A 23346-nucleotide genomic window follows, 5' to 3' on the forward strand; every position below is an offset into this window, starting at 1 on the left:
GATAAAATGTTTTTCCAGAGAGAAAAGAGAAAACTACTAGACTGAAGTACCTGAAGACTCTGCCACTAACTGCTTTGGGAATCTGAAGCTACCTGGTCACCACAGTGATTTCCTAGTTTGTTTAGAGGTGCTAACCTGAGTTCCTGTGTCTTGTACTTCATGGTCCATAATTATAAATATTCTCCTCCGACTGCAATGTCTCTTATTCTCCAGCCCACACTGCTGCTCTCTGACAGAGGTAGAAGGAGCTTGAGAGGAAGCAGCTAAACCCTGGGCTACTTTCAGTGCTGTTTCCTACTAGCCCCAATGACTGCGGACCACCACGGGACCTCAGCCACATCTGACTAGCCACCACCTCACACCTGCTTCTTTAAAGACAATAAAAAACACACATGAGGATCCAGCCAAAGATAATGAAAGCAATAAGCTTCATAGATAGAGGCATTCCTAACGGAACCCTAAATACGTTGAGAAAACACTAAAATGTAGGCACCCTTTGTTTCAGAGATACTAACCTGAAGAGACAAGGGATTGCTACCATCTTGAGCTTTTGTCCAACAGGCAACCAGTTTTTCTACATTCCCTGCACAAATATAGCAGAGGCACGCTTGTGTCTGCAGGAGGCTATCTCCTTCACTCTCAAGCCTGGCTCCCAGGAGATCTGTGAATGGAGAGGAGAACATGGTAAGATGACACTCACCTCACTGTGTATGAAGCTGCCAGCAACTCGCTGGCATTTTCAGAGCAACCAATGAGAACCAGAAAGAAACACAATCACTCCAAATGCTCAGTGAATATTTAGTGTTAAGTGAATGGAGGTGGGCAGCATATCATATACTATATAAGATCCTATCTCCAACTGCTCTCCATCAAGTATATTAGAAAAGAACAGTAAGTGGGAAAATTTGAACATGAAATGAATGGCACATTCAGAAAACATTGTCAGTTAGCTAAGGATACTACAAATGTACTACAGGTACAAACATCCAGAAAGACATAGTGAGTATCTATGGCAGCAGGCAAGTTTCTGCGTTTCCTAAGCCACAAAGGTAGCCCTGACCTGTGATGATAAACTTTACCTGTTACTATTATTAACTAATCCCAACTAACATTGAGAACTGCATATGTGCCAATTAAAGGGGAGTAAAATGAGCTTAGACACCATCTTTTCTGGGACACACAGCTTGTAAGTAGCAGAGGTAAAATTTACATTCAGGTCTATCCAAAACCACTATCGCTGAACAGATTATTTTTAAATGACATATTTTATATTGCTTTTCCTTCTTTCGTCTGTCTGTGTCTCTCTTCTTACTGAGAATCAAATTCACAGCCTTGAATATGCTAAGGAAGTGAGCAGCTAGCGCTGGGCACAGTCCACCTTTGTATTTTATAATTCTTAATTGACATTGGACACACCAAGATTCCTACTAAAACTCCTTAATTGTGCAGCACACCCTGCCGCCTGTGCAATAGGCTACATGAGGGGCTTATTTCTTACCACACAGGGCTGAGAATTCATCTGGCTTAGCATAAGTCAACACTGCAGCTAAGGCCTCTCTCCAGTTTTTAAGATCACAGGACTCCACAATCTCCTTCCAGTTCTTCATCACCACAGCGGTGATGAGCTTGAAAAGGAAACAACAGGAAATGAAGTCTTCACTAGACACAGGAGACTGAACTGTCTAGTCTTCACATGTCTGCAGTGAAGTGACTGCACACAGAGCAATCGTGGCTCTGAGCCCAATACTCAACAGTCTTGTTTTTAAAACAAGTATTTACAGTTTTCATGACAAATCAAACAGCAGCAAAGTGAAAAACATTCTTGAATCAAATAACAGACGCTAAATTGCATCCATGTATTTTACAAAGGGCTTCAGGAGAAAAGTATAGGACACTAGCAAAACACTGTAACAGGAGGTTGTTCCTGGGTCCAAGGGTTCAGGAGAAGTTGCCTGAACATGGAGTCTTGACGGACTTTATCTGAAGGACAAGCAGGAAGGAACTTTATAAAGAAGTTAAAAAGCATTCTAGGGCCAGTGAGATGGCTAAGTAGGTTAAGAGTGCTTGCTGCCAAGTCTGAGGATCAAGGCTGACGGCCTATGTTCAATTCCCAGGACCTACTTGGTAGAAGAGAACCAATTCATTATTGGTTTGACCTCAACAAGTACTCCATGGCACATGTGCATGCATGTGTCAACACTTTAAAAAATAAAAAGCACTCAAGGCTTAGGGAGAACAGCCTGGAACACAGAACTGAAAGGCAGCCAGTGGCACACAAGGTAAAGCTTGGAAACTGAAGACAACCACCCCTGGGATTCAATATTGAGATAATTTCATGAAAAATAATTTCCAAGCTGGGCATGGTGGCCTATGCCTTTAGTTCCAGCACTTGGGAGGCAGAGGCAGGAGGATCTCTGCATCCAAGGCCAGTCTGGCCTACATAACATATTCTACGACAGCTAAGGCTGTTAACACAGAGAAACCCTGTCTCCGAAGAAAACAAAAACAAAAATTATCCAAACTAACATCAAGCTTGAAAATGTTCAGACCCTCTCTACCAGAAATTATAGTAACTGAATAATCAAAACTCTGTTCAAATCTTTAGGGCAAAGGTTTTAATTACTACATAAAACGATGTTGTTTGCCTCTATGAGGAAAACATTAAAACAATCCTACATGGTGACATAATACATTCTAATCATAATATTGTAGAATAATTAAAAATATTTCTAACAGTTCTTACCAATTCAGGAGAAGCTTACACTGACAGTGTCTACAAGAAGAATGACACACACACACACACACACACACACACACACACACACATCTATGTGTGCTCTTGACTGTCTATAGTAAGGTATGGAAAGATGGGCACTAGCTTCTTAACAAGGCTGGAGACAACTCAAGTTTTTATCTTGAGATTGCCTATACTAAACCCCTGGAGGGGAATCAAAACACTGGAATTTTAGCACATCAAAGCATAAACAGCCATTTCTGCATCAAAGAACTTAATTCTTTCCTGCCTTCTGTATCTCAATTATCCATAACAGCAATAGGATACTACCTCCATAATCAGAATAATAAAAAGTCTGTAATACTCAGGAGACTAAAGCAGAAGGATTGAAGATTCAGGGAAGCCTAGGGTATATAGCAAGACCCCCATCTGAAAAATAATTTTTTGGTGTGTGGGGGGTTTGAAGGCAGGGTTTCTTTGTGTAGCTCTGGCTGTCCTCAAACTCAGAGATCCACCTGCCTCTGCCTCCCAGGTACTCGGATTAAAGGTGTACGTCACCACACCTGGCTAACATAAATATTTTAAAGTATATATGTATAGGAGTGTATGTGTTTCTGTGCTACTATTTACTTTGAAAAATAACATACCCTGGTAATTTTGCTTTGAGATTTTGCAAAGTACTTTTTCTGTGTTTGAGCCAAAAGTTCTTGTCCACCTGCTATGGCTAATATAATAGCATCAGCCATTCGGTTATCATGTAAGCAAAGGTCAACTGCACTCTCAAAATTGCCCGTCAGCAAAGCCCGAGTAATTAATCCATCAATATCTGTAATAAGGAAAAACAACATCCAAGTTAAATAGCTTGTTATTAAAAACAATTACAAAACTATGCACACCAGTTTTTATACACAATTGGAGAACACAAAGCTAATTTTTTATTACAAGCAGAGTAAGTCTGTAAAATAAATGTCATTATTTATGGAAGTAGTCCGGGATGTATATATAGTAACTTTTTTTTTTAACATTTTATAATTTTTTTTATTACTTCAAATTAGGAACAAGCTTGTTTCACATGTCAATGCCTTCTCCCTCTCCCTCCCCTTACCCTCACCCCTACTCCCCCACCCCATCCACCCTCCACTCCCCAGACAGGGTAGGGCCTCAACAGGGGCTCCGAAAAGTCCACCACATCATCCTGGGCTGGGCCTGGGCCCTTCCCCATGTGTCCAGGGCAAGAGTGCATCCCTTCACGTGGGATGGGCTCTCAAAGTCCCTTCTTACACCAGGGAAAAATACTAATCCATATAGTAACTGTTTTGTGTGTTAGTAAAGATCACTTACATGTGTCGGAACTCATCACTCTTCCCAAGACACTGATTATATATAACAATTATGACCAAGTTCTTTCTTAACCCTACCCACTGTGACAACACATTTCTAGTTATACCTACATAACTGAAGTCCCGGGTCTTGGGAGACCCAGACAAGAGGATTGTGAGTTCAGATCCACCCATCTACACAAAGATCTCTCACTCTCTGATTAAGCAAGAAGACAAATGACTTGTTATGGCTAAGAGAGACTTCAATCAAAGCTAACAGCACTTACCCCCACTGACGGAGATGTTGAATGTCCCTCCAGCTGAGGGCGCAAAGTCGGACTCCTGTTTTTCCTCTTTAATTCGCTAAAGACATGAAAAAGGCAGCAACTTAGCCAAGAAGAAACTGAAATAACTTACTGCCAAAAATTATATATGATTATTCATCTACTGAGAAGATGATACACCAAGCTGTTTCAAAATGTTCCCAATCCATGTGTAGACCAGAAGCTTGGACTTACTAGGCATTAATTCCCATGAGACATAAATGAAACCCAGTCATCTGAAACACCAAATCAAGTGTTCACACTCGTCCCAGAGACCTGAAAAGGTGCTGTCAAAAGTAAGGAACGTTTCCTCAGATACCAACTCTGAGTGGCTTCAAAGACGCAAAATATGTGTGTTTTTAATTATAGTGTCTAGGTTTGGCTATAAAGTCTTGTTGTCAAAGTTGAATCACAAAACAAATCACTTGGTTTCATCAGTACCAAAGTAAAGCAGGGCCTGGAGCCATGACTCAGTTACAGAGTACATGCCTCGAAAGTAGGTTTGGTCTCCAATGTCACAAACAACAACAAAGAAGTATGAATACTGTTTTAAGCATTTGAGTGTTTCTGAATAAAACAAACTAAATCATACATTTAATTTTCTATAAATTAGTTATATATGGAACAGCACACAGTCTGATAATAGACACACACACACACACAAACTGGGTGACTCAATTAAAAATCTAAATACAAAATTGCTATGGAATATTACTTTAATTGTGTAATGGTATGTTACACTTGTTTATGCTGCTGAATATTACTGTAACAATGTGAAGATGTGTTACACTTGTTTTTGCTGCATTTGTTTAATTATGAAAAGATGTGTTGCATTTGTTTCACCTTGCATGCCTAAGGCACCTGATTGGTCTAATAAAGAGCTGAATAGCCAATAGCTAAGTAGAGAAAGGATAGGCAGAGCTAGCTGGGAAAAACAATAAATAGGAGAAATCTAGTTTCAAGGAAAAAAAAGAGAATGAGGGACACCCAGGGCAAGAAGCCAACCAGACATGAGAAGCAGTGAAAGTAAGACATACAGAAGGAAAAAAAGTAGGGGCTGGAGAGATGGCTCAGAGGTTAAGAGCAGTGACTGCTCTTCTAGAGGTCCTGAGTTCAATTCCCAGCTCACAACCATGCATAATGAGATCTGGCACCATTTTCTGGCCTGCTGGCAGATGGGTTATATTGTTTTTGCTTTGCAGTAAAAAAAGTCCCAAGGCAAAAGGTAGATAAAGAGAAACAGGTTAATCTAATGTAGAAGAGGTAGCCAGAAAGAAGCCTAAGGTAGGCTGAGCATTCATAACTATTAAGTTTCTGTGTCGTGATTTAGGAGCAGGTTGTTGGCCTAATGGAAAAAGCCTGGTACACAATATGATCTGAAATTCAGAGCTTAGATTTTCAGATTAGAGACAATGAACTTGTAAAGACCCACAGACGTCCCAAGATTTTCTTCTGAAATGAAAAGAACATTATCCTACATGAAATCAAATGTTCACACAGACATCTGTGCAGCCTGCACATCTGATTGTGACTGCCTCCCACTTTAGAGTGGAGTCATTTTTCTGCAGAAGACAGCACCAGCCCATCTAAAGAACTTAATTAACTGATCCTTACAGAAGGAGGCCAGACCTTCTTCCTTCTCTCCTTAGCATCTAAAAGTTTAGAGTAGTGCTGGCAGTTTACATTAATCCCACTGAGTTTACATTAATCCAATACCCACCCTTGTTAGTATTCAGGCATCTGCACTGGCCTGTCCTTGGGGTCCTGACAGGACACACCCTCAGCTGCAGTCACTAAGAGCACCACCTGTGAACATTCACTACATTACCCTTTAAAAGGGCCCTGCCACCCCCATCTTTCTGTTTCGCACTCTCTCTCTCTCTCTCTCTCCCTCTCCCCCTTCTCTTCTGCTGCTCCTATCCAAGAGGCTGGTCTCCCCTCCCTTTCCCCTAATAAAACAAAAACAAAAAACCCTCCACATGAGCTCTGTCCCACTGTATCTTCCTCTCTGGAGCAGCTTTTAAAATTACAGCAATCCTAACTGCATTTACAGAAAATATACACAAATTTACAGAACAATACTCTGAGAGCTGAGATGCACATCAGTGGTACAAATACATAAGACCTGGGCTCAATCCCCAGGACTATACAAACAGCACAATCTTCCCATTTTCTAACTCACCAGTTTTCAAACATGCTTTCTAGAAACAACTAACAAACCTTATGCTTAATTTCTTTTTTTTCCTCTTTCTTCCCTTTGTCTTTTTTTTTTTTTTTTTTTTTTTTTTTTTTTTTGAAACAGGGCTTCTCTGTGTAGTTTTGGAGGCTGTCCTGGAACTAGCTCTTGTAGACCAGGCTGGTCTCAAACTCTGCCTCCCAAATGTTGGGATTAAAGGCGTGCGCCACCATCCCCCGGCTTCCAAATGATTAATTTCTTATGTACTGAAAACCTTGAATGTACAAGGTACTATATCTGAAAAGCAAATAGTATCAAAAAAGACAAAAGGGAAGATCTTACCCCCTTATGGATAATTTGTTTCAAGCCTTCAAAGTCAATGATGACTACTATCTGGTGAAGTATTTTTATCAGCTACTATTCATGAGTGCATGACCAAACAGACTTGCATTTGATAATACAATTAACTATTTATACACAAATGAATATACTTGTAGGTATCTATAATTTTCCCTAGATATCCCCAAAACAAGTTCAAATTTTTAATAAGATTGTGTAATGTCCCCTACTTCTTTCTTAAATTCTAGGTGATTGATTTTAATAGAAAATATATTTCATAATCACTTTATAGCAGCCCAAGATACTCATGAATTATATTTATAAGCATTCCATAGTTAAGATATACCCCTACCATAAAAGGTAATGAAAAAGTCAAAGATTAGATAAGAAATAAGAACTTGATTAATAAGAACTTGATGAAATAAAATCAGAAAGAAAAGTAAGCTATAGAATTCGTTGTTAGTTGAGGGGAAAAAGAGTCACAAGGAAATAAATTAATGACACAACTCTGTATTCAAGGTCTCTCTTCAGTTAGTTACAGAAATTACTAAGCATAGCTAAGGACATACTAGTAGTAAGTCATCAAAATTAGTTTAGCTTTATAAAATACTCTTTGCTGTGTTCCAGTTCAGGACCAATTTAGAAGCTTCTATCACTGACATTGGGCTATACAAATTAATGTGCCAAGAAAAAAGCATGAACTTGACATGCAAGGCAATTGCATTTGTGAATAAAACTGTCAGTTTAGCATACAGGCAGCCATCTGAGCCAATTAAGGAAATCTCACATCTACTGCTAATTTTAAATCATACAATCAAGAAGCTTGGCCAATGAACTAGCATGCAAAGATACTTCTTAGATGAGGTAAATAGATGCTTACCCTTAGCACACCTGAGGAAACAGTACATCAAACATAATTGGCAACAAGTAGTCAAAAAAAAAAAAAAGTCTGTGTTTTCAAGTGAGATACACAATTATCACACAATTGTCCGACATAATATAAAAATAAGTACCTCTCCCAAGAGCTGCTCCTCAGCAGCAGGGCTCTCCTCCCCATCACTCTGTGCTACTTGGTCAGGGTCTTTAAGAGCCTTTGGTACAGAAAACAATCAGAGGGGATGAAGAGCGCAGCATTAAAGGTATTAGTAACAAGAGACAAAAGACCCAACCAACCGCACCCAGAGCTTGATCATGAGAAGCAACTGGGCAAATTCATTCCAGAAACAACATTAAAAGGATAGCAGGAATGATCACTACCACCATCTCCCCTTTTGGTTACCAAATGTCATGTGGCATTCAAGTGGTTTACCTTATCTAAGCAGACATTGGTTCAGTTTTTCCTTTTATGAAGTTCAAATATACCAAAGCACATGCTTTACCAGCCAAACTTAAGGTGAGGATCATGAACTTACAAAAACACTTAGAATTGGTATTTTCTAAACCAGGAAACACAAAACAGATCAACTTCCCAAGTTACACTTCTCGTCATGATCTAACCAAACTCTTGGGAGACAGCAGCTGCTTTTAGAGGCTTTCTTACCACGTCGGATCCATCCACTCTGTCCAAGGCCAGAGCAATCTGAAATGAAAACAACAACTCACCTACTACCTACAATTCTAATCCGTGTGTACAGCAAAGTTAGCTGTACTCCATTCTCAGCCACACTGTTCCTACTGGTTCTAGTTTCATTTGAACATCTGTATACAACTGGTTCCTACTGGTTCTACTTTCATTTACACAGAGTTCTTGGTTCAGATGATTTTCAGCTCTGCTGTCTAACCACAAAATCAACCTTGAAGAAACATGCTTCCTTGACCTTTGTTGTTGTAAAATAACTATAAATCACTGTTTTGTTAAGTCTTTTCTTTCTTATTGTTTTATTTTGTTTTTTTAAGACTGGGTCTCTCCATGTAGCCCTGGCTAGCCTGGAACTCATAGAGATCTACTGCCTCTGCCTCCTGAGTGCTGAGGTTTAAGGGCTGCACCACCACACCTGGCTTACAAATAGTTTTTTAAAAGATATCTTCAGGTACTCAATAAAGAACGAATTGCCTTACAAGTATTTTGATAGTGATTGCATTTCCTAATATTTTGCTTTCAGGCATACAAGTAAAACTTTAATCTCCTGAAAACTTAGAAAAATCAGAACATCAAAGAGCTACAGCTAGCAAGGAAATCAAATAAATACTAACACTTTAAAGGAGTAAGCAAAGACACTAGAAGTGTGGCTGCCCTCAGAGAAGCCCACACCTGGACAGCACCAAATGCAGCCACACCACTTAGGCAGCTATGTAATTCTACAGAAAACTTCAGTTACCACCAACAGAGGTGAAGGGTTAGAACAAAACAGTTTTCAAGGTTCCCATAATTTTTACTGCTACTGATGTCAACACCAGCATAATTAAGAGCCTTTCTGAGAAGACTACAAAACTATGTGTTTTTCTCTTTCAAAAAGGGAATTTTTTCAAAAGTTAAACTACAAAGCAAACTACTTGGGACTTTGTTTACTTAGGCTCATGAAAATTCCATCCTGTACCAGCTGCATGTTAGCTACCTGTTCAACAATAAGCCATTTAAAAATTTTGTGCTAGCTGGGCGGTGGTGGCACATGCCTTTAATTCCGGCACTCAGGAGGCAGAGGCAGGCAGATCTCTAAGTTTGAGTCCATTGACTACAGAATGATTTCCAGGACAGGCAGGGCTACACAGAGAAACCCTACCTCGGAAAAAAAAAAGAATTTCATACTAAGCCACTGGTCTAACTAGGGTGGGAAACCACAGCTGCCCCCCAGTGCTCTCTATGTCCCACAAGCTGTGCAGCAGGAAGACACCTTACGGCTGCTGTCCTCCTTTCCAGGCCACTGGAATGCACTTCAATAAACACCTCAATGTGTGTGACTTATTCTGGCAGCTTCTAAATCCAGGCAGAAAGTGGAGTTTCACATTTGCAAACTTTGGTAACACACACCAGCTGTTATTAACTGTTTGTTGACTGTTCTGAGGAAGTCTGTAGAGACTTTATAAAGCACACAGTCTGCACAGCACACGAGCATCTGTGTAAGGCAGTCATTTGATCTTCTCAACACTTTACCTTTTTCCCCAGGTCTTCTCTTCTGTATCCGAGAAGCTCCAGGTATTTCCCTCGAGAATCCTCCTCAAAGTTGACCTTTGAAAAGAGACATAATCTTCAAAGACCTACGTTTAAAACCTGGTTGTTCTAAGAATTGACCAAATTCCAACTCAAATTACTAAAAAATCAAGTCTATAAAATCCTGAAATTTCACTGTTCAAAAAGAATTTAAATAACCTTAGAAACTATTTAAGTATATAAGTATGCATATGCCTGAGAGCTAGTTTATGCCCATTGAGTAGAGTACTGGCAGGATAGAGGGGGTGTCCAGTTCCTACAGTTGGCATTACAGATGGTTGTGAGCTCCCCAAAATCGGTACTGGGGACCCCACTTAGGGCTGAAAAAGCAGTCCATGCCCTTAACCAGGGAGCCAGCTCTCCTGTACTGCTGGTTTAATTGAGACTGGGTTTCACTATAGAACTTTGGTTGGCCTGGAACTTGCTCTATAGACCAGGCTGGCCTCCAACTCAAAGATTCAACTGCCTCTGCCTCTGCCTCTGCCTCCCAAGTGCTGGGATTAGAGGCATGTGTTAGCATTGCTTGGCTTTTGAAACGATAGTTTTAAAAAACTACTCTTGTGTTTGTTTGAGACTAGGTCTCCCCCAGCCCAGGCCTCAAATCCAGACTCTCTGTAGCAGATGATGAACTCTGAAGTCCCTCTGCTGCTCACCTTCGGATCACAGGTATGCACAAGCATCCATGGATTAAACTGGCTGTTTTCTAAATGTGTGGATGTTGAGTAACTCATCGTTCCGGATAAGTGAGGCTTGTTTCTAACTATAATTTTGTTAAATACAAAGGAATTCATGTTCAAAGGATCTATGAAAAAGTAAATAGTGTATGCAGTATTCAATACCCCACAATTTTAAAAATATTTCCCACCTAAGCTGGGTGGGGTGGCACACACCTTCAACTGCAGTACTAGGGAGGCAGACAGGTGGACCTCTGGGCCTGCCTGATCAACAGAGTGCATTTCAGGTGAGCCAGAACTACAAAGTGAGAGGCCCTTTCTCAAATGGAAACAAAATTTTACCCCTAACTAACCAACCACAATTTCTACAATTGTAGAATTTAACCTAATCATACTCAAGATTGTTTCTGGCCTTGAACTTGAGGTCTTGCTGTCTCAGCTCCCTGAGTGCTGGCATTACAGATGTGTGTTACTGTGCCAAGCTTGGGTTTCTTCAATTTCGTCATGCCTTCCTGAAATCATACTATGCCAAATGTTTCTTCGAAAGGAAGACAGACTTTGATTACAATAGAAACAATTATCGATAATGAAATAAACCCAACTTTACCTTCAAAAAGGACCAGACGTTTTTCTCAAACTCAGTCTGAGAAGCATCAATCTTTCTCTGGCAGTAACTGACAAAGCCCTGGGACTGCACAACCTGCTGCAGCTGCTCCGAGCGGCTGAGAAAGTCCTTTTCTGTCACCACCTGACTGATGAACACATGCTGCCGCTGTTGCTGCTGCTCAGCGGCATGCTGAGGCTGCACTTTAACATTCTCAAAAGTCACCAGTTTCCCTCCAAACTGTGAAAGAATAAATGAACTTGTTAGCCACTAAGCTGTGTCCCAAAGTGAACAAACTGTAAGCCTGTGAAAATAAAGAACTGTATGTAGATACACACACCCTACCAGGCTTCCAAATTTTACCCTAGCCTCCAGCTGTCCTTTTCAGTTTCCACAAGTCACCCTGGATGAAATGTACCTTGTGCTGTCCCATAATTTCTCCATTAAAATGTTACACTGAAATATAAAAATAAAATCCACCTACTGAGAAGGAAGCACCAACAGGCCTTCGGATCCACTTGGGTGGCTTCTTCAGGGGTAGCACTATGCTGTGCTGAGCAGTCTGCTGTGGAATTTGTAGTGGAGGAAGGGGCTGTCCTGTGCCAAAGGGATCAAGATTCCCAAAAGATGATGAAAGCTATTTTTTAAAAAAAAGTATGAGTCAGTAACTTATATAAACTATGTTACAATTTTTCAAATCATATACAAAAAATGTCTAATAACAATGATCCAGTAAAATGAATTCCTGGTTGGTAAAAATCACTGTAAAAATTTACACAACATGGTGATTTTTCTCAGTTGTAATTATCAAAAGCCTTAACACTGTCTATTACCTTGTCAACTTGTTTCTGCCTTAAACCGTCTATGCTCCCTCCCATGATAGAATAAACATTGATCCGTCCATCAAAGGAAGCAGCTGATAGAACAGCAGGATTTCGAGGACACCACTGGATATCAAAGCACCACTGTGTGTTGGTGGGAAGTTCATATAATACCTAGCCCAACATAAATAAAATAAGCAAAAGTTAGAAAAAAGAAAGCCAGATCATAATCAAAATAAGGAATGTTGGTAATAAGTACAGTTGAACATTTACTTTAAGAGTCTTTAGCCAAGAAAAACCAATGGTAATTGTAAGTTCTTCCTACAGTACAGTGGCTCTGGAATGGTCCATTAACAGGGATGCTACTTAATATTCCTTTTCCTAAAATGGCAGTAGTAGACAAGCTGGAAAGGTCAGAACATTTTATTAAATTCTAGTGCTATTAGTTTCAACTGTTTCTGCCTAGCAAGATCCCAAGAACCATAGTGAGGTCATTTGAAAACCAAACTTTAAACTACTCTTAGAAATATCGCACTGACAAATCTGGCTTTTAGCCAAAAGAGAAAACACATCTATCTCATTCTTATTGCTGAAGAATCCTAAAAATAAAACTTGCCTCTTAAGTTTTCTATAGAAGGGAAAGGACATGGGAAAACTTTAAAAACACTTTGACAGGGCCAGGGAGATTGCTCCATGTGTAAATACTTGCCATGCAAGCACGAGGACTGCAGCTCAAGTCCCTACACTCACAGAAAAAGCCAGGTCACACAGAAGGGGAGGCAGAGACAGGAAGATTCCTGTCTCAAAAAATAGATAGATATGCAACTGACAAAGACACGATATTAATTCTGGCAGCCAGGTGCATACACACATAACTGCCCATGTACTTGTACATACATGAACATACACACACACACACACAGAGGAAATTAAAAATAAATAAAAAGTTATCAGAATTGTTGCACTTGAGGCCCTAAGTTCAATGCTCAACAAACAGGTATTAAAACATTTTTTTGTTTATCCATTTATTCCTGTGTGTGTGTGTGTGTGTGTGTGTGTGTGTGTGTGTGTGTGTGTGTGTGTGTGTGTGTGTTATGGCTAACTATGAGGGGCATGTTACATTGCACATACAGAGGACAACTTTCAGAAGTCAGTTCTCCCCTTCCATCTTGTTGAGGCATATTGTTGTTTCTGCCATGTTGTATATCCATCCAAGTTGGCTGTCTCATGAGCATCCAGGTGGTCCTGCTTCCTATCTCACTGTAGGAGTGCTAAGGTTACACATGTAGCCACCTCATCTTGCAAATCCAGGTTTCCAAACTTAACTGCTGAGCCATCTTGCCAGTTGGAAGACTCTTTTTAATGGTGCTAGAAATCAAGCATAGGACTCTTATGTGCCGAACAAGTGCTTGACTTCTGAGCCACGCTCCCAGCCTCAGCTACTCATTAGTTTCCATCAAAATAAGTACAAAAGAACCTGCAATGATGCACTGCAGTAGAGACAAGGTAAAGGCATAAGGCTGTAAGTAGGGTCTGGGGAGATGGCGCTGCAGTTAAGAGCACTGGCTGGCTGCTCTTCCAGAGGACCCGGGTCCAATTCCCAGCACCCACATGGCAGCTCACAACTGTCTGTAACACCAGGACCCAACACCCCCACACAGGCACACATACAAGCAAAAACACCAATGCACATAAAATACATCATTTTTTAAAGATAGTAGGTAAATCTATGTTCCAATAAAGAAAAACTACTTTTAAAGATAGAAGGAAATAAGCCTAGGCAATGTTCCCATCAGAAATCTGATGGATTAGCACCTCCGATCCTCCTCCAATGGTCTTGATTATAATCAAGGGCTTAAAACCATACAGAAATGTCTTACTTAGGTAGAATAAAGTATTAAGAGTGTTGAAAGGTTGGAGCACTTCTCCTCCTACCTCTCCTGTGTTAGGGTTAGAGCACAGAATCTTAGCATCTTTTCCACAACTCAGCAACAATTCAGGATCTGCCATGCTCCAAGCAATTGCCAAAATTCCCCTATTAAAAAAACACGGGCAGGAGAGAGGAACAAATGAGAACAAAGCATAGTCACATATAGGCCCTATGACGTAAGTTCAATCCCTGGGTCCTGTGAGAGACACTGAGTACCACAGGCTACTCTGACTTCCACAGCATGTGGAGTGGTGTACATGTGCATGTGCGTGTGTGTGTGTGTGTGTGTGTGTGTGTGTGTGTGTGCGTGCGCGAGCACACACACACACACACACACACACACACACACACACACACACACACACACACACACAAAGCCAGGTATGGTGGCATACACTTGTAATCCCAGCTAGTGGTCGGAGAAGGGGGTGAGATCCACAGAGCTAACCTGCCAACTACATGTATATTCAATGGTGACTCCAGGTTCAGGAAAAGACAGTGTCTCAAAACTCAATGGTTGAGGAATGCTGGGAAAGGCATCAGGCATTGACTTCCGACTGCACAAACATAAGTACACGCCACCCCCCAACACACACACACACATGCACACATACTGCCCCACAAAATCTCTGTACTCTTTTATTTAGAGAAACTCAGCATTAGTTATTTTCTCTTTTCTATATGCATACCTCAGATTCTACGAGAAACCAGAATTATGTTTGGTTACTTCTTAAGAGCACACAAGGGAATGAGATGGGGGTTAGTGGGGGGCAGAGGAGCGGATGGAGAGGGAACTGGGACTGACATGTAAAACAAGCTTGTTTCTAATTTAAATTTTAAAAGGGGGGGGGAAATAGCACACAATTGGAGGTCTGAGTATTTTGCTCAGTGGTTAAGCACTTGCTTAGTATATACAAGGCCCTGGGTTTGACCTCTGATACAGAAACAACACAATAATAAGCAGCCAAAGTATGTTCAAAGTTTTTTTTTTTTTAAGTGTGTGTGTGTGTGTGTGTGTGGTGTGTGTGTGTGTGTGTGTGTGTGTACACATGAACACATGCACACAGAGTGCAAATGCCATGCCTTTAATCCCAGCACTGGGAGGCAGAGGCAGAGGCAGAGGCAGAGGCAGAGGCAGAAGGATCTCTGTGAGTTCCAGGCTAGCCTGGTCTACAAAGTGAGTTCCAGGCCAGCCAGGGCTAAACAGTGAAACCCTGTCTCAAAAAGACCAAAAGAAAAAAAGAAAAGAAAAAAAAGAGTGCAGGTGCCCAAGTAAGCCAGAGCCGTCAGACCCCTTGGAGGTAGAGTTACAGGTGGTTGTGAGCTGCCAATGTGGGTGCTGGGAACTAAACCCAGGTCCTCTGCAAGAGCAACAAGCGCTCTCGAATACTGGGTCATCTCTCCAGCCCAATACATTATATATTATACTATTATTAATATATAATAACAATATGTATTATTATATATAATATATATATTAAATAAACAGAGAGCCATGGCTGGACGAGACCAAGAGATCAAGTATTCTACCATTTATTAGCATGCGAAAACTGCCAACCAGAGACTGTCATCCAGCACTGGGCTTTGCTAAATTCTGATGGCCCATTCCTAAGCTCTGTGGCAGAGTGTGGTGTCATAGCACTCTGAGGCCACTGTTTGTGTTGAAGCCAGCACTTGACTTGTTATATATGACCTTGGACAAGTTTACCCTTGCTGAGCTTCAATTTCTGGCCTGTGAAACATGCAACAGCAGTTTCTCCAGTTATTTTTGTTATGAGGATTGATATGGTACCATGTACAATGCTTGTACATGGTCTGTGTTATGGAAGAGCTAGCTGTCTATGCTTGCACATGGTCTGTGTTATGGAAGAGCTAGCTGCCTATGCTTGCACATGGTCTGTGTTATGGAAGAGCTACAACGCAGTTTCCCTGAAGTTAGTGTGGTGGCTTGAATGAAAAAGGCCTTCATAGGTCCATGTGTTTGAACCCAATGGTTGGAATCATTTGGGAAAGATTAGGAGGTGTGGCCTTGTTGGAGAAGGTATAACACCAGGATAGGCTGAGGTTTCAAAAGTTCATGACAGGCCCAGTGTCTTGCGTATAGACCAGATGTGAGCTATCAGCTACTGCTCCAGCACCCACCATACCTGTTGCCATGCTCCTCATCATGATGGTCATGGACTAATAACCCTCTGAAACTACAAACAAGGCCCCAGTTAAATGCTTTCTTTTACAGATTGCCTTGGTTGTAGTGTCTCTTCCCAGCAATAAGAAAGCAACTAAAACAGGTGGGAATTTTTTCTATTTTACTGAATACATTAAAAACACTCAATCTTAAATAAAATAAGAAAAATAGTAGGGTTCTCAGAAGCATCTTTTTTTGTTTTAACTATAAATTAGACCAAAATATAATACTTAATGAGGAATACATCCTGACCAGGTTCTTCTCCCTTATTTACAGACAGATCACAAACTTCAAGACTTTCTCCTTCAGAAACTCTTATGTAGGAGAAGGGGAGAAGGACTTAGAACTTCAGTCACATGTCACTAGACAGGAATGAAAAGAAGTCCCTAGAGTACTTAGAAGCTAGTATTTTTTTTTCCCCCTGAGACATAGTTAATCTGTGTAACAGTCCTGACTGTCCTAGAACTTGCTCTGTAGACCAGGCTGGCCTGAAACTCACAGAGATCCATCTGCCTCTGCCTCTGCCTCTGCCTCTGCCTCTGCCTCTGCCTCTGCCTCTGCCTCCCGAGTGCTGAGATTAAAGGCGTGTGCCACCAGCACCAGGCTAGAAACTAGTACAATATTTTCTTATTTAAACACATTTACATAAATTTGCTACTACCTAAGTATCAATGGTGGGAAATTTGCCAAATTAATGAAATACAAAGACACTAAAACATGAGAAAATTCCCATTTTTCAGAATATCTACTCAACATATTAATGGAAACTGGAAGCAGATCACCTTTCTCAAAACCGTTTGCTTTGAAAGTAAAAAATGAAAACAGAATGAACCAGTTACTAAACTGTTGCTATATGGCATTAAATTTTCTTAAGTCTAATGATTAATACGGATCTAAATGTATAATCAATGTCAAGAACTGACATACTCAAATTTTTACCAACTATTTTAGGTGATTTTAGTTTCTTGAATGCACTATGTAGTTGAGGATAGCCTTGAATTCCTGACCCTCCTTGCCTCTAAGTGCCACATGCTGGGATTACAGATACACATCTCTATGCCTGGCTTAATTATTTGAAATAAGTGGTGGAAAATGTTTTAACAAAGGATTCATGTTTGCATGATATGATCAATATAATTATCTAATTACCTGTCTAATTAACTAAAATATGAAGCAATATAGTTCTTTGAAAGAGCAGCATGATACCTAGCATGGTTTTCCAGAACTCGAAGAGGAGAGGAGGCAAATCGGAGATCCCACATCTGGATCACTGGTAACCGGTCATCCTCAGAGGCCAGGACCATCTGCGTAGCCACATCAGGGTGCCACGCCAGCCCAGAGCAGTGCATCTGCAGACAGGTAAGGCCCACATCTTAGTAACCAGGTTACTCTAAGAAGAGCAGAATTAAAGTTTGAGGTCTATGTCACTACTGAAATGAACAGGAAAAAGTATCCACTCAGACTACTTCCAAACCTTTTGAATATTATGAGACAAGTCTTAAGCAAGTATAGCCTTTGGGTGGTTTCTATTCATCTACTTGATGCATATAAAGCAATTCAGGTCAAAATAATTCTATTACCTAAAATGAATTTCATTGTTAATACTGTAACTCAGAGAAGAGTTTTATACTAACTTAAAATATAACACTTTCAAAAATGAAAATAAAAATTCTCAATTAAAAACTAAAAAGCCTTCTATCTTTCCTCAAAAAAACAAAGAAAATCAAACCTAATATCTTAAGCAACAACTACCATCCAACGTTTCATGGGACATGTATTGGGAATGATCCAGAAGTTTTAGTTTCTAACAAATATTCTACATAGTGACTAAAATTATTTTTGCATGCTTTCTTCCACTAAAACTTGTATTTTAAAATTTCCGGTCCACTTAAAACGATAGTAATCTGGAGGAAGGCTCTTTTCAACAGTTCTGTGATGTTTAAAATGATCTACACATTCTGACTTAGGCACTCTTGTTTTAGACAGTCTTTAACCAAGGTGGGAAAAATGGCTGAGCACATAAAGGCACTTGCTGCCAAACCTGACAGAACTAACTTTAATCTCTGGGAGAAACCCACATGGTAGAAGGCTAGAGCCAAATTCTGCAAGTTGTCTGTGAATCAGCACAAAAGTGCACAATGGAGAGTAAATGCTCATACACTCACAAAAAAAAAAAAAAAAAAAAACCTATAAATGTAATAAAAAGTATCTTTAAAGTTTTAATAGGGAAGGGAGAAAGGGAGGGAGGGAGGGAAGAAACAAGGAAGGAAATCAGGCCACCAAGATGTCTCACAGGACAAAGGTGCCTGCCACTAAGTCTGCCTCAACCTGAGTTTGATCTGTGGGACCCACCTGATGGAAAGTTGTCCTCTGAATTCAACATGTGCTTCATGGCACACATGCACCCCCCCACACACACACACAAATTACTAAATAAAGTGATTAGAAAATAAAAAGCGGGCTGGAGAGATGGCTCAGCGGTTAAGAGCACCGACTGTTCTTCCAGGGGTCCTGAGTTCAATTCCCAGCAACCACATGGTGGCTCACAACCATCCGTTATGAGATCTGGTGCCCTCTTCTGGTGTGCACATGTAACATGGAAGCAGAATGTTGTATGCATAATAAATAAATAAAATCTTTAAAAAATATATTAAAAAAAAAAAAGAAACAAAAGAAAAAGCATGCAGGGCATTGGTGGCGCACGCCTTTAATCCCAGCACTCGGGAGGCAGAGGCAGGAGGATCTCTGTGAGTTTGAGACCAGCCTGGTCTATAAGAGCTGGTTCCAGGACAGCCTCCAAAGCTACAGAGAAACCCTGTCTAAAAACTCCCCTCAAAAAAATTTTTAAAAATTAAACAAAACAAAACATATCCAACAGGGTTTATTGGGTATTTAATTATTATCATAAGGGGGAGGGAGCATTCTTCCCACTATTGACCATTGACCAACTGATGATAAAAAAAAAACAAAAAACAGGGTTTTAATTTTACAAAAATCTGATTTATTGAAGGAAGCCCCAGGGCACTTACAGCAAAAGTGCCCATGTTCATCACAAGTCAACCCAACACTTACCCTGTTACTGTGGTCACTGACTTTGATGATCGGCTCGTTTTTTCTAAGATCCCACACAGTTGCCCGGCCACTAGGACTGGCTGATGCTAAAATATGCTGAACTTGTCTGTTCCACGCAATGCAGCTGATGTCTTCGGGTGGCTATTGAGGAACAAGCCATTAGAAACCATTTCCATGCTGGTTAGTCTTGTCAAGTGGACATACTGGAGTACCTAGAGAGAGCCTCAACCGAGGAGCTGCCTGCATCAGCTGGCTCTGAGGGCGTGTCTGGATACTTTCTGATTGCTGGCTGATATGGGGGTGCCCAGCCCACTGTGGGAGGTAACATACCTGGGCAGGTGGGTCATGGTTATAGGAGGAAAGTAAGTGATCAAGCCAGGAGAAGCCATCCACTCAACCTTCCTAGACGACAGACTGTGATCAGACATGCAAGCGCCACAAGCCCTTCCTTCCCCAAGTTGGTTTTGGGCAGTTTGATCACAGCAACAGAAAGCAACTAGGACATTACTATTTTTTCTTTCCTTTTTTTTATAATTTATTTTTATTTTATTTGCATTGGTGTTTTTTGGGCATGTATGTTTGTGTGAGGGTGTCAGACTTGTAGTTACAGACAGTTGTGAGCTGCCATGTGGTTGCTGGGAATTGAACCTGGGTCCTCTGGAAGAGCAGTCAGTGCTCTTCACCACTGAGCCATCTCTCCAAGGCCCCAACATTACTATTTTCAAATTTAATTATAAAGCCAGGTGTGGTGGCACACACCTTTAATTCCAGTACTCTGGAGCCAGGCTAATTTCTTAGTTCGAGGCCAGCCTGAGTCTATACACTGAGTTCTCAAAAGAACTAAAAATTAAATTTAATCATAAATCCAGCTTCTTTATTTCCTTCTTTCATTTCTTTTTTTAAGACAAACAGAGTCTCTGCTCCCCCAGTGTTGGGGTTAAAGGTGTATACCATCATGCCTGCCTCTCCTTTAGCTTTTTAAAAAAATCTATTACTTAAAATTAGATCCATCTATTCCACAAATTTCCTTTCTATTCATACAATCATAATATGTACCATATTGTTTAAAACACAGATCTACATAGCTTCAAATACTTTATATTGTCTAATATTGTCCCATCAAACAGGCATTTGTTGAGTTCTTGCTATAAACCAAGCCGTTTCTTTATTTGCAGATGTTGCAAGATAGACCATAAACTACAAAAATGATGGCTGGTGAATGTGACCTATAATTAGGCAGAACAAAAATGGCAGGCTGGACTTCCAGGAAAAAAATGCCTTTATAAGTAGTAGACAATACGCTATTATTAAGCCACTTTTCAAGACTTCAAAATGGTAGAAGCAGTTACAACAGCCAATAAAACTGGGAATCCACACAATGAGATACCTTGTAGAAAGGCTATATTTGATTTTTTGAGACAGGATCTCACTATATAGCTCTAGTTGGTCTGGAACTCACTGTATAGACCTGGTTGGCCTTGAACTCATAAAGACCTGCCTGCCTCTGCCTGCTGAGTGGTAGGGTTAAAGGCCTGTGTCACCACACCCAGCAACATTTTATTTTAGATAAAGTCTCACTCTATATTCCAAGCTACCTTCATACTGAAGGTAATCCTCCTGGCACCGCCTTACAAGAGAAACCTATTTATTAATACTTTACTATGCCACAGGAAATTAATGATATTGAATTACTGATTTGCTCTTAAAAAAACTTAAAGCCAACATGAATACATTTAAAAGATCAGCTTTTGGTTCCTTTGATTACACTGATCAACAATTAATATACCTGTGTTTTGGCTCCTGGTGTCATTGGAGTTGCAAAATTGTTTAGATCCCAAATGTAGATTTCAGATTCATTAGCACCAGAGGCCACCAAATTGGTCTGCAAATAGAAACAATAATCAAATAATAACTGAAAACTCAGAATAACTAAAAACTGAAATGTTGACTTTAATACATAGCTTTTCCATTGATTCAAAACAATCATGTGTGTGTTTTCCTAATTAATTCTTCATCAAAGTTAACTTTTTTACAGAAACAGTATAACTTTCCAAATGAAGTATGTCTACTGACAATGAAACTATTTTAAAGCAATACGTCACAAAAAAGAGCAGTCTGTCGTTAAAATGTTAAAGACAAGCACGTTGACCACATAGGGACTAGTGTTCGTGGTTCTGCATCTCTGGGAGAAAATATGACTATGGAACAAAAGCAGTCGCCAATTACTGCTCTCAGATACACCTACAGTTACTTCCTATAGCTGTTGCGTCTTTCTCAGGGAACCTCACAGCCCGCACCCAGAGCTAGTAAAGCCTGCCGCTGTTCATACACACACATCTAGTTCATGAGCTAAAGCCTGCCACTGTTTTCACATATGCCTAGCTCATGGGCACATGGTTTTGTTGGAGGGATCAGTATTTCTGGTTGATTTCTACGTCAAGCCCATTGGGCTAAAACAATGCTAAAACTGGTAAGAAGAACAAGAATAACTAACAGGCTTCACAAACTGACCTCACTGGTTACTTTTCATGCTCATAAACTTCTACCAACGGGTTCTATGAGCTGGACTAGCATAAGCTTTAGTTTCCAAACTCTGGGTCTCCTAACGTCTAAAGGTGTCCAGGCAGATGGCATGACATTTTAGATGTCTAATACAAGCAAGCCTATTGCTGAATGTCTTTGCCTTAGTTTTGCTCAGGCAGATTTTACTTGTTTATGCGTGTTTGGTTGGGTAAGTGAGCCAGCATGTGAAACGTGCATGTTCATGCATCTGTGTCCATGTGCATACAGAGGTCAGAGAACAACTCAGATGTCACCCTCAAAAACACTGTCCACCTCTCACTGGCATGGAACTCACCAAATGGACTAGACTAGCTGGCCAGCAAGCCCCAGGGGTCCTCCTGTCTCCACCTCCCCAGGACTGAGATCACAGGTGCATGCTGCCACCCCCAGCACTTCCACAGGGTCCTGGGGACTGAATGCAAGCACTTCACCAACTGAGCTATCTCCTCAGCCCCCTGCGCTTTTGTTGTTGCTGTTGTTTGAGACAGGGTCTCATGTGGTTAGGATAGCCTTGAACTTACCATGTAGCTGGGGCTAGCCTCAAACTCCTGATCCTTCTGCCTGCATCCCCCAAGTGCTGAGGTTACAGGCATGTGCCTCCATGTCTATGCCCAGCTCCTAATCTGTACTCTAAACTGTACAGGAGTAAGTCGGTACCTTTCATTCCTAATGATGAAGCCTAGTAGTTCTTTCTTCTTCTTTTTTTTTTTTTTGTTTTTTGGTTTTTGTTTGTTTGTTTGTTTTTCTAGACAGGGTTTCTCTGTGTAGCCCTGGCTGTCCTGGAACTCGCACTGTAGTCCAGGCTGACCTCGAACTGAGAGATACACCTGCCTCTGCCTCCCAAGTGCTGGGATTAAAGGTGTGTGCCACCACCGCCCAGCTAGTAGTTATTTCAAAAGAAGAACCATGAATGAATGTCAAATAAAAGCAAACCTGGAAAATGTTTACATCCAAGGCTCTCACAGGCCCAGTATGCTTGTCCTTCTGTGCAATCACGACTTCCTCGTCTCCAGCTATGATTTTAGAAGGATCATAAAGAATAATGTTTCCATTTTCTCCACCTGCAATCAGAACTCCAGAAATATTTCCTTTGGAATCCATCTTATGAGGTCCCCAGATCAACTTGTGGTACCTTAAGGAGAAAATAAATAGCTCATTCTTAGAATTAAGCAAGTGGCCAAATACTTTTAAATTATATTTTTATCTGATCTTTCCATGTAATACAAGCTGTAGTTTCTCTTTAACTCCCACTGACTGTATCCTCAGTAAAACAGAATCTTAATATTTACTTATGTATTTATATTTGATTTCCCGACCTCTAAACAGTTAAGACTCGGCAGAGTAATACAGTATAGAAAGTTTACTTGAACTTAAAAATTAGTTTATCTGTGCAATCCTGAACAAGTTACTTAATATTCCCAAAATTTATTTTGTTCACCTGCAAAACAGAGCTAATCAA

General features: G+C 40.5%; 1 protein-coding gene across 18 annotated transcripts in view; it reads right to left on the reverse strand.

The window, feature by feature from the left end:
• Positions 1-23346, reverse strand: part of Sec31a (SEC31 homolog A, COPII coat complex component) — a 59915-nt gene that overhangs the window by 22286 nt on the left and 14283 nt on the right. For 13 of the 18 annotated variants that reach the window (XM_035452964.1, XM_035452965.1, XM_035452961.1 and 10 more), the window contains exons 4-18: positions 22821-23019; positions 21112-21207; positions 19326-19466; positions 17460-17602; positions 14074-14173; positions 12151-12312; positions 11802-11954; positions 11321-11557; positions 9983-10057; positions 8432-8470; positions 7905-7982; positions 4341-4416; positions 3382-3560; positions 1499-1625; positions 516-661 (exon numbers count right to left, since the gene is read on the reverse strand). In XM_035452964.1, the coding sequence (XP_035308855.1) occupies positions 516-661; positions 1499-1625; positions 3382-3560; positions 4341-4416; positions 7905-7982; positions 8432-8470; positions 9983-10057; positions 11321-11557; positions 11802-11954; positions 12151-12312; positions 14074-14173; positions 17460-17602; positions 19326-19466; positions 21112-21207; positions 22821-23019 (1951 nt within the window). The remainder of the gene's footprint in view (positions 1-515; positions 662-1498; positions 1626-3381; positions 3561-4340; positions 4417-7904; positions 7983-8431; positions 8471-9982; positions 10058-11320; positions 11558-11801; positions 11955-12150; positions 12313-14073; positions 14174-17459; positions 17603-19325; positions 19467-21111; positions 21208-22820; positions 23020-23346) is intronic. The other 5 variants (XM_035452967.1, XM_027387640.2, XM_027387639.2 and 2 more) reach the window with 2 other exon arrangements.

Source organism: Cricetulus griseus (genome assembly GCF_003668045.3).
Source record: "Cricetulus griseus strain 17A/GY chromosome 1 unlocalized genomic scaffold, alternate assembly CriGri-PICRH-1.0 chr1_1, whole genome shotgun sequence".
Lineage (NCBI taxonomy): Eukaryota > Metazoa > Chordata > Mammalia > Rodentia > Cricetidae > Cricetulus > Cricetulus griseus.